Source organism: Eucalyptus grandis, chromosome 7 (genome assembly GCF_016545825.1).
Source record: "Eucalyptus grandis isolate ANBG69807.140 chromosome 7, ASM1654582v1, whole genome shotgun sequence".
NCBI classification, from domain to species: Eukaryota; Viridiplantae; Streptophyta; class Magnoliopsida; order Myrtales; family Myrtaceae; genus Eucalyptus; species Eucalyptus grandis.
In genome coordinates this window covers 48110130-48126227 of record NC_052618.1, presented here as the reverse complement: position 1 = coordinate 48126227, position 16098 = coordinate 48110130, and the positions used below count along the sequence as shown (strand labels likewise).

At 41.0% G+C, this 16098-nt stretch overlaps 1 protein-coding gene across 1 annotated transcript; it reads right to left on the bottom strand.

Moving 5' to 3' along the window:
• Positions 1-841: 841 nt before the first annotated feature.
• Positions 842-3150, bottom strand: LOC104455743 (alpha-1,3-arabinosyltransferase XAT3). Its single transcript, XM_018877294.2, has 2 exons — positions 3045-3150; positions 842-2082 (listed from the first exon to the last, which is right to left on the bottom strand). The coding sequence occupies exons 1-2, from the start codon at positions 3148-3150 to the stop codon at positions 842-844; spliced, it is 1347 nt and encodes a 448-aa protein (XP_018732839.2).
• Between the last annotated feature and the right edge of the window lie 12948 nt (positions 3151-16098).

The following is a 16098-nucleotide window of genomic DNA, read 5'->3' as shown; positions in this document are numbered from 1 at the left end:
CGGGGCGCGCCGCCGGTGACGGAAGCAGGATAGCTGGTCTGGTGAAGAAGATTTAGGTAGAGAGAGAGAAGGCATGAACATCGCCCTGGAGCTCTATCTCGCGACTTCCCGCTCTGCTTTGAAAAACGAGTTCCTGGGAAAGTGCTCGTGGGCCGGGCCGGACAGGACAAGCCTCGTGCCCTTCAAAGCCCAGCAACGAGAAAAACACGCCTGTCGAGAACGGTAATGGCCCGACTCATCGGCCCAAAATTTGGCTTGCATCTTTAATCAAAATGGATCTACACAAGAATTCTCCAGATTTTTTGGGACCGGCCGTTTCAGGATTGGTCCAGATTCTACTTGGAATATGAAGCCTATCCTTCCGAACTAGTTCCCAAATTTTTTGAACTCGAATCCCGTACCCGAAGCGTAAACATCGAAGTTTCAGGATTTGCTCGGGCGCCACATGTACGATTGGAATGAGCTATAGTCCACTAATCATAGCTCATTTTTAGACACGCCAAATATATAAAATGTTAACGAAGTAAAATTCCTAATCATGAACATGCCTAAAATGAAAGCTCAATCTAATGATTTTAGATTACACATTATCCAATACTTGCAAAATTTTGCAAAGATATAGTACAAGAAAAATACAAAGATTTATTATAGATTTCATTGCCAGAACTTATTTAGAGCGGGCTTCTCAATTTTCGAAAATTAAAACCCCCCTCGCATACTCTAAAATCCGGAACTAGAACAATTTCTTTCAATTTGGTTCCGTTTTACTCTCGAACCACACTCACCCCTCTTGATTTTACCTTCCTATAAAAATACGAGAAAAGAAGAATTCGATCGCTTGCTAACTCGACTCTCCAGTCTCCATGAACGCCTTGGCCTTGACGTAGGCCCTCTCCAGGGACGCCCTGAACCTCCCCAGGTCCAGCCTCACGTTCTGCGTCTTCAGATACAGGCGCATGTTCTTCCACTCCCCTCCCACCACCGCCCTCGGATCCCTCAGCACCACGCTGTCGGCGCCGTACTCCTCCGCCAGGCTGCTCTCGTTCGCCCCGATCCTGTACTCCACGTACTCCAGCCCCATCTCCCTCGCCGGCCTCCCGAAGTAGGCCTCCGACAGCCACGTCGTCCCCACCGGCACCACCTGCAGCAGCACCGACCCCGGCCTCAGGAACACCGCGTGCGTCATCGCCGCCCCGTGCACCCCTACCATGGCGTGGCTCCCCCGCACGAGCCTGCACGACTCCGCCAGCCGCGTCCCCCGGTTCGGCGCGAATCGCCGAACCTCGAACCCGATCCTCTCCGCCAGGGCCTCCAGCTCCCCCAGGTTCAGGAACGCGCGCCCGGCGCTCCTCGGCCGGCTCACCAGCACCAGCCGCGGCCTTCCCCCGGCCGCTGCACTCGGCAGAGGAGCCGCCGCGCCGCCGCCGCCGTAGACGCCGTCGAGGAAGGAGGCGAAGTCGCGCAGGCTCTTCGGATGCGGGAGCAGCTTGGGATCGATAGTCATCGGGCCATGCTTGATCAGCCCGACGGTGATGGACGGGAAGCAGAGAGTCTCCTTCTGCCTGTCTAGGTTGATGACCGGGCGGCGGCTGAAGTGGGAGAGCACGTCCGCGTACCTGCGGAGCCACCAGTCACGACAGTCGACGACGGCGAGGGTGACGTCGCGGTCGGGGAATATGGACTCGACGGTGATGAAGAGCGGGACGAGGCCGTCGCTGAACTCGTGGAAGAAATTGCCGGTGTAGCCGCCGGCGCTGAACACGAGGGCCGGGGCCGCCTGCGTGGCGCCGCAGGTGGCGTTGGGCGGGGGCGAGGAGGCTATGGTCACCTCTCTGACCCCCGAGAGCGCGCTCCGGTCCCTCTTCCGCGTGTAAGGGCGGATCTTTACCGGGGCGCGCGGCGGCGAGGTCCGTTCCAAGGAGGAGATCGTCGCCGTCGCGGGGTCCAGCAAAGCGGGGCCGTCGACGGTGCAAAGGTCGTAGGTGGCATGAGATCGGTCGCAGGAGACCGGCGATGCGTGGATTTCCGACGACGACGAGGCCGAGGCCCTCAGGTCGACAGCCCATGCGCAGCCCTTTAGCACTGCACGAAAAGAAGACAATGCTAAATTCCTCGTTCCCAATAGCATATGGAATCTGCATAACATATGGTCCAGGGAAAATTAAGGAGTGATGAAGTTAGATTACATTTGTTTCGCGAAGATATAAATTATTTAAAAATATTTTTTAATGATCATTGTATTACTTATAAAATTTAAATGAATAAAAAATATTTTTACTATCCACGAAAATTTAGACATTAATTATTGTGAATAATCATTAATTAATTATTTCAAGCAATATAAGTAATTATTTTTTGAGAAATGTTTTTCAAATTTATACATTTTTTATGAAACAAATAGAGATTTATTGTACGAATGTCAATTCAATTCCAAATCCTTTTAATTTAATCATTACAATCAAATTTGGGTAAACTATATATATATATATATACCGGCGTTTTTGTGGATAATTTTTGCAACCTTTAAAAAAAATGAATTTTTGAATTCTTTGTTTTCTTTTTTTGCCTGTTTTTTTTTCCCTTATTGCTTCACCAATTGGGCCTAAACATTAGCTAACAACCAACTATAGGCAAGGCTCGACCTCTCCGAGACCTAGCAACTAGCGAGGCTCAACTTCACTAGCCTTGGGCTAGGCTTGACCTCACTGAGCATCATTTGCGGTCGGTTGTCAATCATGGCCAAGACTCAAGCGATTAGCAAAGGAAGGAGGAAAAATATTATCAAAAAAATTAAAAAGAGATTTAAAAAATTGCAAAAATTGTTTGCATCAATGGTTTTCAGCCAAAATTAATTGAAAGTATCACACTAACAAGTTGTTAAAAAATTTATGATTAGATTGATCAAAATTTAAAATTGAATTGACTTTCATATAATAATTTCAGAATTTTTTTGGTAATTTTCTTTTACAATTTACCACCACCCACCATACCGATAGATTAACCAAGCCGAAAAACCAATGATCATAAAAATTCAGGAGAGATACCTTGAATCCCGATCAAGTTCGTCAAGGACATAAGGTTGACGTCGAGGGCCAGAATCATCACGAGCAGCCCTAGGCACGCCGCCGCGACCGCGCTTGCTATCCTCATCGCACCGTGCCGGTCCCCCCCGTCCCGCGTCCCTATCAATCGCAACGTACCGCGATGCACCGAGTAAATCACCCCACGGTCCGCATCGCAACACGGATCTTGGAGAGGGAAAAAAAAAAGCGATTCGTACTACGACGCTGGCTTCTCTTTCACGCGCACATTTAAGCAGGAGCAAAAGGACGGCAACAGAAGAAGAGGCAAGTCCCCTCATTAAATGACGCCCCAGCACTTTTACTGTTGCCTCAGATTTTCGAGAATCTGATCTATGTTTTTATCTGAGGAAAGCAGCACACTCAACGAGAGAGAAAGAGAGAGAGAGGCCAAAACGGCCATCGCTCGAGCGTCGTACGGCAGCGATATCGGGGATGTCCTAATAAACGAATCTGAAGATCTCCGAAGCCACTGACGACGACAATCGATCGATCGGGAGATTCAGTTCGGTCGGGATTCGCGAATCTCGCGATACATGGAATGAAATCTACCTCCATTCAATGCTCCTCCTTTTTATTCGAGCACTTTGTCGTGTTTCCGTCCATTTTCCTCTCTTTTTATTCCTTTCTTTCCTTGCTTTGCGCCTTGTTTTTACTCCTCCTTCCCACCAAATAATGTTCTCCACGAACGGATAGTCAACTTTCCCGAGGAAACTTTTTTAAAATGGACTTACTTTCGAGGAATATGAATTTTCTTATATTTTATCGCATTTATAAATAATATGAAAATCATTTTTCTGATGTTGGTTAAAAAAATCATGAGATACGAGTATAACTCCAGGTCCCAATGTTCCGGCTTCATGGGCCCAGTGACGAAGGTCATGGCTGCGGGCACCGAAGACCCTTCAAAAGATTATCCATTATATTTTAAAACTTCATTTATTTTACAGAAAATAAATGATTTAAAAATATTTTTCTTAGAATAATCGCTTGAAACAATTAGCTAATAAAAATATTCTCATTATCAATGGTAATATATGCTTGAATATTTTCTTAGGCAATGAAAATAAATTATGTTAGTGATATGAAGTAATTATTTTTTGGGAAATATTTCATGGACTATTAATTTTCTGCAAAATAAGCACACTCTAAGCCTTCGTTTTGTTTCGCAAAAAATGTAACATACCTAGAAAATGTTTTTTGAGAATTTATTTTTCAGAAAAATGACAATAGTTTATAGCACTTTGCTAAAATCCAAAAATTAATTGGAATTTTTTTTTTAGTCATTTGGTGAAGAAAATCTCATTTGACCAGAAAATTGTTGGCATTGACACTAGCTGTTTTACTTGGCATAAACATTTTGACATAAATAATTTCGTAGTTTAAAAATATGTTTTTATATTTTTTTTCTTTGATTCTTCATCCGTCGGTTGCTGGGCATTGGCAAACCATTGACAACAAGGCACGAGTAAGGGCCAACAGCCGAGATATGACAAGACTTGAGCTCTCTCCCGTGGGTGATTGCTAATCGTTGCCAAGGCTCTGAGACCAGCAAAAGAAGAAGTAATAAGAAAAGAAAAAATAAATATAAAAAAAATAATTAAAAAATCTGAAACCTTTATTTTCTTTTTTAAATTTGGTTGTGGGGCGTCGAGGATCCGAGCTCTATCTTGATGTTACTGCCTCCAGTGTCCTGAGTCCAGCCTTAATGGACCCTGGCCAAAGCGTTAAAGTTCAAAGCTTATTCAAAGCTTGCCCTTGATGGACCCAGGCTTGAGCATGAGGGATCTGACTCCATTGCCAAGGGCTCATGAATGGGCGTTGAGATTTCTATGCCAAAATATAGAGTTTTTAATCCAAGCACCAATACTTAATTAAGAATTTGAAAATTGATTTTTTATTTTTGAAAAAGATAATGATTTCCTAGAATTTTATTTTTTTAGAACAAAAATAATTTTATATTGACTCATTAAAATAATATCATCTCCCTAAATATTTCTCACGGAGCCTAAAAATCAGTCTATTTTGTGGCCGGTGGGGTTTGTTACAAACCATAAATGAAGTCGTACCCCTCGCGGACCGAAGACGTAAGCGACGACAAAACCTAGCGACGACTTCGCGGTCCTCGGACAGGAAGGATCCCGTCGTCGAACATCGAAAGACCTCCTCGTCCCGGCGCGTGTAGCACGGCCCAGCCCAAAACGCGACCCGTACGTCACGTGCCGAAACGTCGAGATCGCGGCGACCCAAAAAGCAAAAAGAAGACAGAGAAAAAGAAAGCGACAAGAGCATCTATCCGATCTATCTGCCCCATGAGACATTTTCCTTAAAAGGACGGTCATTATGAGAACGCAAAAGGAAGGCGACACGAGGTTTTTTTATCGTTGGGGTGGACTTTTTCCCGGAAAAAGGGGCGAGAAAATTAAAAAAGAAAAAAAGAAAAGGCTCCACACGAGACGAGACGAGACGAGACGAGACAGCCCCGGAATCTTTCGGGAGTCACGCGAGCCAGACGGAGGCACCGGGATTCTCATTGGTCAGCGCCTGGCCGGACTTATAGTCATGCGTACTGATATTTTACCTTCTGCCATTTTCACTTCGTATTTTAATTTTTTTTCTTTAATCCAGAATACGTGAAGATTTTACGGTATATGAATGCAGACCCATATATTGACATATGGTTTTTTTCATAACTTTTCCGAAATGCAAGTGTAATATCGAGTTTTGGCATGTGAAAAGAAGTAATATTTTCATAATACAATAATTTTCGAAATATCTTGTGATTTTGGGATTCGAGAGATCATTTAGAGATTTTAAAGTTGAGTCAAAGTCCTTAGCTAATGAACAATAGTGAGATCATTAATGTTTCCCCTCCTTTTCTCGTTGGTTTTTTCTGGAAAAGAGATGATAATCAAGGCAAACTCGGTGAGGACATTGCCGGGTGCTAAAAAAACACATGAGCGAAATGTTAATTAGTAAACATTCGACATTGATACATACTCTTATTAAGTTTGACATTTAGTCATCAAAGACATGACACTCAAATGAAATCCATCAAATCCACCTTTACAGCTCTACATTACGTGTATTTTGGTTATGTGATGGTGTAAACCTAAACTAGCCGTATTTCCTAAAAGTTTTATCCCATTAGGAAAATGGATTGACAAAATAAATAAATATATATATATATATATATATATATATATATATGTAGTATATTTCACAATACGCGTCCTTACTTGATATCATCAAGGTTGCAAGTCCAACTATTTTCATTTGGAATTGCTTAATTCTCTATTTGAAGGCATAGGCCCAAGTCGATCCGCATGGCTGCTACATTTTTTCTGGTTGGCCAATTTTTTTATTATAGTCTTTTGTTATTTATAATACGTCTAAATATTATCTCACATCACTTAACAATGGATCCTAAATGCTCTTTATATTCACATAGTCTCCATCCACCTATTAATTTAAAAATTTTATATTAGAATTTCTTACATATTACTCATTATCCCATTATCGTTTATTTTGCAATACAAACAATCTCTTGACCCTACGTGGCGGCGAGGGGCATTTTCGTCACTGGATGCACTTCAGCGTGAGCATGGGTTTTGGTTTTGTCAGGCAAATGGGTTTGAAAAAGCCCAAAGATTCGTGGGCGCAGAGATAGGGGGCGAGAGAATCTTGACTCAGTTCAAAGAGAATTCGCTTTTCTGATGTCTTGATTCTATACTCCGAACTTCCACAAGGAACATTCAATTTCTTATGCGAATGAAATGGGCTCGAACTTCTAGATAAAAAAAATAAATGGGTTTGAACTCCTATACTCAATTCAAGATTCGCCATATCTACAGTCTCGCGTTGATTTATTTTTTATTTTTTATTGTATTGATGCCGGATCCGCCCCAACCCGGTTCGTGGAACTCGGCACATTTGATGACACCGTAGCTACCTCGAGGTAAATGTAGCAAAAGATACCTCGAGGGTCTTCTTTATTAATAGTCACTTCCAAAGTGAGGTGAAATTTATAAATTTAGGGGGGGAGGCCATGTGAGAGGCACCCAAGGAGGGGAAGGAAGAAGGGCAATGCTTTTCGTGCGGTGACAGCTATTGGGGGAATAGCAATTATTGACATTGTTGCCCGGTGATGATAACAACTGTGAAGTGCATGCAATGTAATTCTTTGAATATTCAAATTAAAAAAATAAATAAAAAATAACGAAGACAGGAAAAAATAATTCCACCTACTGGTTTTTAATTCCGACCGTGAATTCTTTATTATTGATATCATTATTATTATTTATTTATTTTCGATAGAGTTTTTAAGAGGATTCTCTCCTGGGACCAATGAACTTTTTGCTCCTCCCAAAAGTTGTCCGTGTCTTCTTCTTGCCTCTGGAAAAATGTTTTTTTTTTCTTTTTTGTCCCTCGCACATAATATTCGCAGCACTATTCTCATATCTCTTTGAGGAAATAAATAAGTAGAAAAAATCCTCGTGCAGCATGTGGCCGGCAAATTGCCTCTTCTAGACCATTTTGTAATTCTGGGGAAATTTCAGAAAATATGGGCTGAACCCAATTTTCCATTGTGAACACAAGAAATTGGAGTTGGCCTATGCAAGTGATTGCCTTGTAATGATGGACTAGGTTTCCACTGTAGATAGGTCTTTAATTGATTGGTTATGTATAAAAAAAATCAGCCGCGTGCAAATTTAACCCAAAATATACGCCAGTGATATGGTAACCAATTATAGAAATGGACGTAAAAGAAAAAGCTCCTATGAAATTATATATCAATTATCGCGAGTGAATTCTATACCATCGTAGTCGGGTGTGTCTTATATATAAATAAGCTAGATTTTCGAATCGTCACATGCGCATCATCTATCCATAAAAAATTTAAATTTTTTAAGCTTAATCATAGGGATTCATTGGCTTCGAGATTGAATTTCTCTCCCACATCTGGATCATTGTTGCGCGAGTATGACGCACAGAAGCTGAAGCTTCCGACGCGAAAGAATGTCATAGAAATAAAACTCGAAGCTTCCCAGACATTGTTCAAGTCAAACCAACTTTTAGACCTTAGCCTCTTCGCCATTCATTCCGATCGGAATTATACGTATATACCCCAAAGAATCAGAAAATTCAACAGCAAAGATTGACGTGAAGAAGAAGACCCAAGACCCGATCCGATGTGAACTAAAGAAGAAGACTCAAGCAACGCCGATCACCGGCGAACCCAGATATCCCGAACCCAGGTCAACAATCCAAAGTCGGACCCTACCCCCGACCCGGGAAGAACAAGGAAAAAATAAAGCAAGAAAGAAAGAAAAAGGAGGCGACAAAATGAAATAAAATGGATTGGAAAAAGTGAGTCGACGAGGCTTTTCTTCAGGGGGAAGCTTTGGCAAACTTAGGGGGAACGCATTGCGGGTGAATCCTTGCAGCGAACGAGTCCCGGGTCTTAGATCTCCCCGTCGCATTCATGCGCCAACGCGAATTCCACGCCCCCCAATGGATTTTTTTAACCTTTTTCTGTCAATAAATAATCTCGGGTCAAATGGGGGATTCTCCTCTCGGGCGGGGACGATCGGATCTTAATCTTGAAAGGAAGGGGCCAGAAAACAAATCCCTTCCTTCCCCTCGGGTGCGCGCCGTGGGGCCCAGCACATCTAGTTTTAGCCAAATCTTTCCACTTAGTTTGGGGGGACTTTCGAAAGCTCCACATATTTTCCCATGATCGCGACCATGCAGAAAAGCCTCCCTCTCTCTCTCTCCAGGGGACCACCGTCAGGTCAGGTCTTCCCTCCCCACCCTCCCATGTTATACTTTTCCAATGTCCGGACCCGACGTGACGTCACCGGGTCGGTCTAGCTACCGGGGCGATTTCTCCCTTTTCCAGCCACCGTCTCCGACCGGAGCGGCAACCCCCGCCACACATTGATCTCTGGTCGGTCCAGCTATTGGGCCGATTTTTCCCCTTTTTCTCTTACCGCCTCTGATCAGAGCAGATGACCAACCCCCAATGATGTTTCCAGTCGATAGCTAGTTACAATTTACGTAACTATCGATTACTAAAATTTCGTGATAATGAAATTTTTTTTTCCCCATGAGAATCGAATGATTGTCGTTTTATTTGTTTGGTGGGCTATTAATATTAAAAGAGAGTCGTTTTGATACAATCTAAGCTTGTTGTTTTCGGTTGGCGGAGAATACATTTCTATACGTGAATTAATTTTCCATAATTGAAACATCGGAAAATAAGAAAACGTTTTTCTCGAGAAAACAATCCTCCCTCAAGCAGACTTCCGGACAATCTCGGTGGTCGTCCCCCCACCAAACGAAGCACCGACCGAGAGAAAAAATAAATAAAAATCTCCATTCAAGGATGGGGAAGAAAAATGCCAACACTAAAACCCGCATCTCCAATTCGATTGATCACGGTCCACTTACGGCCGAAAATACATATAAAAAAAATATATATATTTTTTCCACCTGCGATAACTTTTGGGTCCGAGAAAGGAACATTGGGTAGGAATCGAGATCGTGATGTCTACACGACCACTAACCCAAAAAAAAAAAAAAAAAAAAAATCTGCCTTTATAAGAGAGTTGATTAATGATAGATAAACCCTGCTCTGCCTTTGCTTGACTGGCAATCCATTCCAACCCCGTCGGCTGCCGATGAAGCGAGACGTCTCTCTCGATAATGACGCGGGCCCCACCTCGTATCATGTCCCTCTCCCTCCTCGGTCTTATGATCTCTTCAACAACCCCTATTATTATAATAATTATTAAAAACGAAAACCCTATTATGGTTAATTATTAAAAAAATCCCCCCAGTCCGATGGGGATGCGCCTGTAGGGGCAAATGGGTCACTTCGCGATCCGGATTCCGACTTGTCAATTCTCCGGGTTTTTAAAAATATTTTTTTGGGTTTGGTTTTGTTTTTACGTGCTAATAAGAGAATGGTGGTACACATCGGACGGATCGTGGCCGAATGATTTAATGGAAAAATGAAAAGGATTGGAGCTTTCCTAGAAGAAGGACTCAACTGAAAAGGAAAAATAAAGAAAAAGAGGACCTCGTGTTGGTACGACCGGCTACGCATAGAAAAGACTCCCCCACTTCTCCCTCCACAATAGACCTTTTTCTTTTTCTTTTTCTTTTTTTGGTAAATTTTTCGAGCCAATTCTACAGATCGAAACGATCGCAAATGACCTCGTGTTCGGTCCGCTCGTCTGGGTTTTGACGTGGGTCTTGTCCGATCCATGCTCGAGGTCCGTTGTGCCCCAGGCGAGCTTACTTATGAAAAGAAGAAGTAATTCATGCCGTATGCCTGATTATCTAAAGAAAATCTTACTATTCCATTAATTCAAATTTAGATATAACATTTAATATATTCATATAATTTAGAGATTAAGTTGAACACGTACCGAAAATTCGTGGATTATATTGAACAGATTAAAAGTGCAATAACCGCATTGCACGTTACGCTATAATTCATAGATCATATAAAATAGGTTAAAAGTTCATGAATCATATTATACATTAACTCAAATTTGAGAGTCATTTATGCCATTTTTTCCCCAAAAAAAAATCTAATTTTGCTGTAGTTTTAGGTTTGTCCCAAGTCCAAAAAATTGCCACCGGTTTCTTCAAAATTATGAACATCGGTAGGTTAAAGTGAGGGTGCTGGTGAAGTCGCGGGTCTAGAACATTTGACTAGTCTTGATGTTGATAATTATGAAGAAACTAGTTGCGATTCTTGGATATGGGGGCAATTTTCAAATTATAGTGAAAGCTCGAGATTTTTTTGATAAAAAAAAAAAAAAAAAAAAAAATTGATGTGGAATTGAGATCGAACTTGCTAAGGGCAATTTAGTGAATTGAGCCCGCTATGGTAAAATACATACCGGCAGCGTGAAAAGGAAAATCGCACCAATTAGTCTCGAGATAAAAATATTTGTCAGTTGCACATGATTAGAATGAAAAAAAGGAAAACCACAGCTACATATATTTCCTCCTCTGGAGGCATGTTAGGTGAGGACCCCCGCTCTGAGCCTCCCAGCTTGCTTTCAGTCTCGAAGGCCTTAACATGCCTCCCGACTCATAATTAGGTCTATCTTGTGTTTTATCACAGGAATGAATTTTTTGGTGGAAAATAAATGCCGCGACGACGGGCTTTTTTTTTAATATGTTTTTTTTTTTTTTTTTTTTAAGGGGGTGGGAATTTTAGTGGTGCCGTCCATAGCTCCGTACTACACTCCGATTAATGTCGCTGTTGAAGTATCGTTGTCAGTTGGAAAAATTCAACTGAAATCTCGATTTTATATATAATTGGATCGATCGGTGTCGAATGAATGAACCGCATTGACGTTAGCGTCGCCGTCGGGGTTGGATTTTGGGTTTTGTGGAACGATGTTTCATTTGCTTCCGGGGTTCGTCTGGTCAACCTCTGTCCCTCTCCCCTTCAGATGCCCGCGTAATCAAAGATTCTCTCGCTCCCGGCCAGCCAGATATTTTCCTTAATCTTGTCGAGTTGGAAAAATTCTAGATCTCGAGCCGAGAGTAGAGTTGACTTCGGATCCCCCCCTTCGAAAGTCAATGTTCGTGACAACGAGTGGATTACCCCCACCCGCCGAGAGGAAAAAAGATTTGCTAATTAACTCCTTATTGCTCTTGAACTCGAGTGTTCGTTGATGTAAGTGGACAGAACGGCTGGATGCTACCTGCTCATCCCCTTTGGTACGTTTCGATCCGCGCTGTGTACATTACTTTTTTTTTTTCTTCCCGAAATTCAAGAGTTTCTCGTTAGGATTTTGTAATTTTGACCGTTAATGTCATTTAAGAAAATCACCTAACCATTTCGGTTCGATTTGCCATCTCTTGGTGTTAAATTAATGCGGTGCCTATTTTCGGAAAAGTTTATATATGCCAAGACGTATGTTAAATTATTTTTTTCTTTTGGGGGGGAGGAGAGGGAGATTTAAGGCTTATTCGTAAAAAGAAACTCTTTCGACACAATTGTAAACAAACTTAGCATAAGATAGCAAAATATACAAATACTTTGCTATCTAAATGGTTAGGTTCATTTGCCAATAAAGTCCTAAATCTATTTTTGGATAGCAAAACTCTTTCGATTTGATTGTAAATTAATGCGGTGCCTATTTTCAGATAAGTTTTCGATTTGATTGTAAATTAATGCGGTGCCTATTTTCAGATAAGTTTATAGATGCAAGGAAGTTAGTTAAATGATTTTATCTTTTTTGGGGATTTGAGGTTTGTTAATAAAAAATAAAAATAAAATTATTTTGATACAACTGTAAATAAAGGTAGCATACGATAGCAAAATATACGGATATTTGTCGAATAAAGTCCTATAACCTATAATACGACGGTCAATTTAGTCATAAAACTTTTGACGATTCATTAATATGTTTCTTCTAGTCAGTTTTGATCGAAAATTACTACGTGACTTATTAATAATAAACAGCTCTTTCGATTCCATTGGAAATGAAAGTAGCACAAGACGGCAAAGTACACTACCGGTTAATTTAAGCGATTTGAGTTGGGCAATTTTATTCTTTTTGTGACGATGAAGTTTTAAATCCCTAATCCATGAAATGTAAGTACGTAATACCTTTTTTGGGGGGTCTGTAATTGTATATTACTTGGCAAATACATTGAATTATCTTCTATTTCTGTCCCTTGTATTAACGAGTACTTTGACTTTGCTACCATCGATGGCCATTAGATTTGAAGTAAATGAGCTCATGCTTTAATCACATATCCGGACACCAGTCAGAATAAAAAAAACGATTGAGATCTGATCATTAATAAATCTCTTATTTAATTTTTCCTCCGGCAAGGGAATATTGAATCCAATTCTTTAATTGACTTTCGATTTTCTGGGCAAAGGTCAGAGCAGATCATGTTCTTAGTCTACCCACATGGGGCAAGATCACTTCCAAAACGTACATATAGCCGGTGCGAACAGAGAACACGCCATAAATAAAACTACCGGCGACTTCTGGATTTTCTACCATTGAAACGAAAAATAAAATAATTATAAACGTCGAGGATGTCTGCTGAATGGTTACTACATATAAGGCTTGAATTCGACGGTAAAAGACAATTAAGACACGGTAAATTATGGAGACGAGGGAATCAATCGCATAGGAAATCGCGAAAACGCCATCTTCTCTCCCCCATGAAAAAAGGGGGAAAAAGTCTGTTTTCTACATTAAAATGTGGTTAGGTTTGCTTGGTTCGCATCTTGCTATTGAGATATATCTATAGCTTAATCGTGGTGGCCCGCGGCAGATGACAATCTTAATTGGAAATGTCCAATGAAAATTGATGTCTCACCTCCAAATGGCAAATATTCTCATGAGCTTATTTGGATCTCATAAAAACAAATTTGACAAATATCATGCTTGGATGATATGCGATCCTCGTTTCCATCTTCTAACACGACATGATGGAGACAGGCCATTAGTATAATTAACTCATCGAATGGTGTTTTACGGGCATCTCAATTTAGTTGTAACTACTCACTTTGCCCATGATCTAAACCTTTGAGATTGATGAACTCGCAATTGTAACTTCACTAGTTTGTCATTAGTAAGAAAGTTTCTTCATATAAGATAGTAAACACCCCGAGATATTGAGATGACAAAGTGTCAACTTTTGTTGGTTGTAAAAAATAGTTCGGCCTTTTACTCACGTGCTTCAGGGTTAAAAAGTTAGTTTTTATCTAATCGAAACAGAAGGAATTGTACGGAGGGATCAAAATTATGTAATTGTAATAGTAATCTCACCATTGTCGAAAGAAATATCTAGGGTAGCCGTCCTTGTCGGCGGGGGGAACTTGAGGAGGAGAGAGGCGAGCAACGATCAACGGCAACAAGTTAGGGAACTTGTCTGGTCCACATTTAGCCCCGAATGCGGTGGAAGAGCAGATGTTTCGCGATTCAAATTAGCGAGTTAAAATGATGACTGAAATGACAAAAAGCGAGGACAAGTAAGACAAAGAGATCCACAAAATATGGCTAAGCATCATGTGCCGCCCATACATTGACACATTTCAGGAGAGGCGAAGATGGTTTCATGATGAAATTGGGAATTGGATAATTGGATCGAAGGAAATGGGTTTAGGTCTTGATTTGACAATATACAGGATGGTCTCTATTGAGTCTGAAATTTAAAATTAGTTTCAGCATTTTTCTTATTTTATATATTTACGGAACTTTGGGTATTCCGATGTACATTATGGAACTATTGGTATGAACACCATTTCCACCATGTCCATAACTGTGACTTTTATTTTCTTAATTTTTTTTTTTGTGTGTCTAAATGTGAGTTGTGATAGTGGATTGTAGCGGCAAATAATGGTAAATAGAGATAAAAATTAATTGCAATAGTTTAATTGAAAATATAGGTTGAACCTAGGTAATTCCCGAAACTAACTTCGGAACATGTGATGAGGTAAGTTTTAGTTTCTAAGATGTATATGATTGGTTATAGATCCAAAAATTTGAGAACCGTTTCTAATTGGTAGGATCCATAGTTCCAGAGAGCCTGGACCAATTCTAAAATTGCTCATCCCTACATCTCAGGAGGCCAATTCGCATAAGAGATCAATTCACTTTCTAATTAACTTTAATCAAAGAGCAATATTCATTGAAACCACTTTGAATGTATCTAATCCTAGTGTTTCACATTTAATTAGTGCCTGTAGAATGAAAATTTTTATTTCCAAAGTGACATAGTGTTAAAGTATGCCGCATTACTTGACTATATAAATATAAATTATACACAATCTGTATTCACATGATCTCTCTTCATCAACCATTTGATCTCTCTTTTTTTTTTTTTGGGTCATAGACTTGCCAGTTTAAGTTTTTCTAATATGATACTAAAGTGAGGGATTATTTTATGGATTAAAGTTATCGATTTTATTTGTCGAGTTTAAACTTTCCGGTTGAACTTACAAAATCCTTCCCCTAATTCTTGCCAAAATGTAGACTGTGCACCCGAAATGCTTCTATCAACGATACAAATGGAGAACACGTCGTTGCACGGAATTCAAACATATCCTGGCCCTTTTCCGACTTATTAAAGAAGAGAACCTCGTGCCTTTTTTGAGACGATCGAACTCAACTCCTCCGACATGCTAGTGCTCGCTCAAACGGGAACATTCAGATTATCAAAATCCAAACCTACTTCAGAAAAAAACTCAGTAGCTTGGCAGAGAGAGATTGACGACTGCACTTCTCCGACGAAAGTAAAATACAGATCGTACCCATTAAAGGAACACGGCACGCAAACATGCGTGAAGAAAAAAGAAGAAGGATTAAAAAAATAAAGAGAAAAAGAGAATAAAGGAAAAAAGAAAAAGAAAAAAAGGGGGAAAAAGATCCAAACGCACGGTGGTGGACAAAGCGTCGAGACTCGAGACATTCCGAATGCGCGCGTCGTATGATATTTTTGATGGTCCGCTAAAAGCGGCCACGTGTCCGAGGATCTTTCGCGTCCATTTCTTTATTACTTTTTTTTTCCACTCCCCACTAAATCGCCTTTCCAAACGACGCAGCAAACAGCGATCTCGCGACTACTCACGCAAAGTAGGCTTCCGCCGTTGGGGAAACAGGAGTGCCGCCCCAATGGGAGCGCGACGCGTCAGCACCGATCCCCTCCCCCCGTAATTACGGCCATAACCGAGGTCATCTTTTTCCGGTATCAAACCCTCCCCCCCCCCAAAAAAATAAAAATAAAAATAAAATAAAATAATATTTTATATAGATATATAGGAAAGAGGAAAAAGAAACCTCATCCTGCTCACGCCGGGCGGGGCCCACCGGCTGTCCGGTCGTGTATTAAAACCGGATTTTAAACCCTGCTTAAAGTGGAAGTTTTAATGGGGATTGAGCCCTAATTAATTTTAGATTTATTATAGCGACTAACGACGAGCTTTTTTAAAGGGGGCAGCAACTCGCGAGGTTGTTGTGTCCGT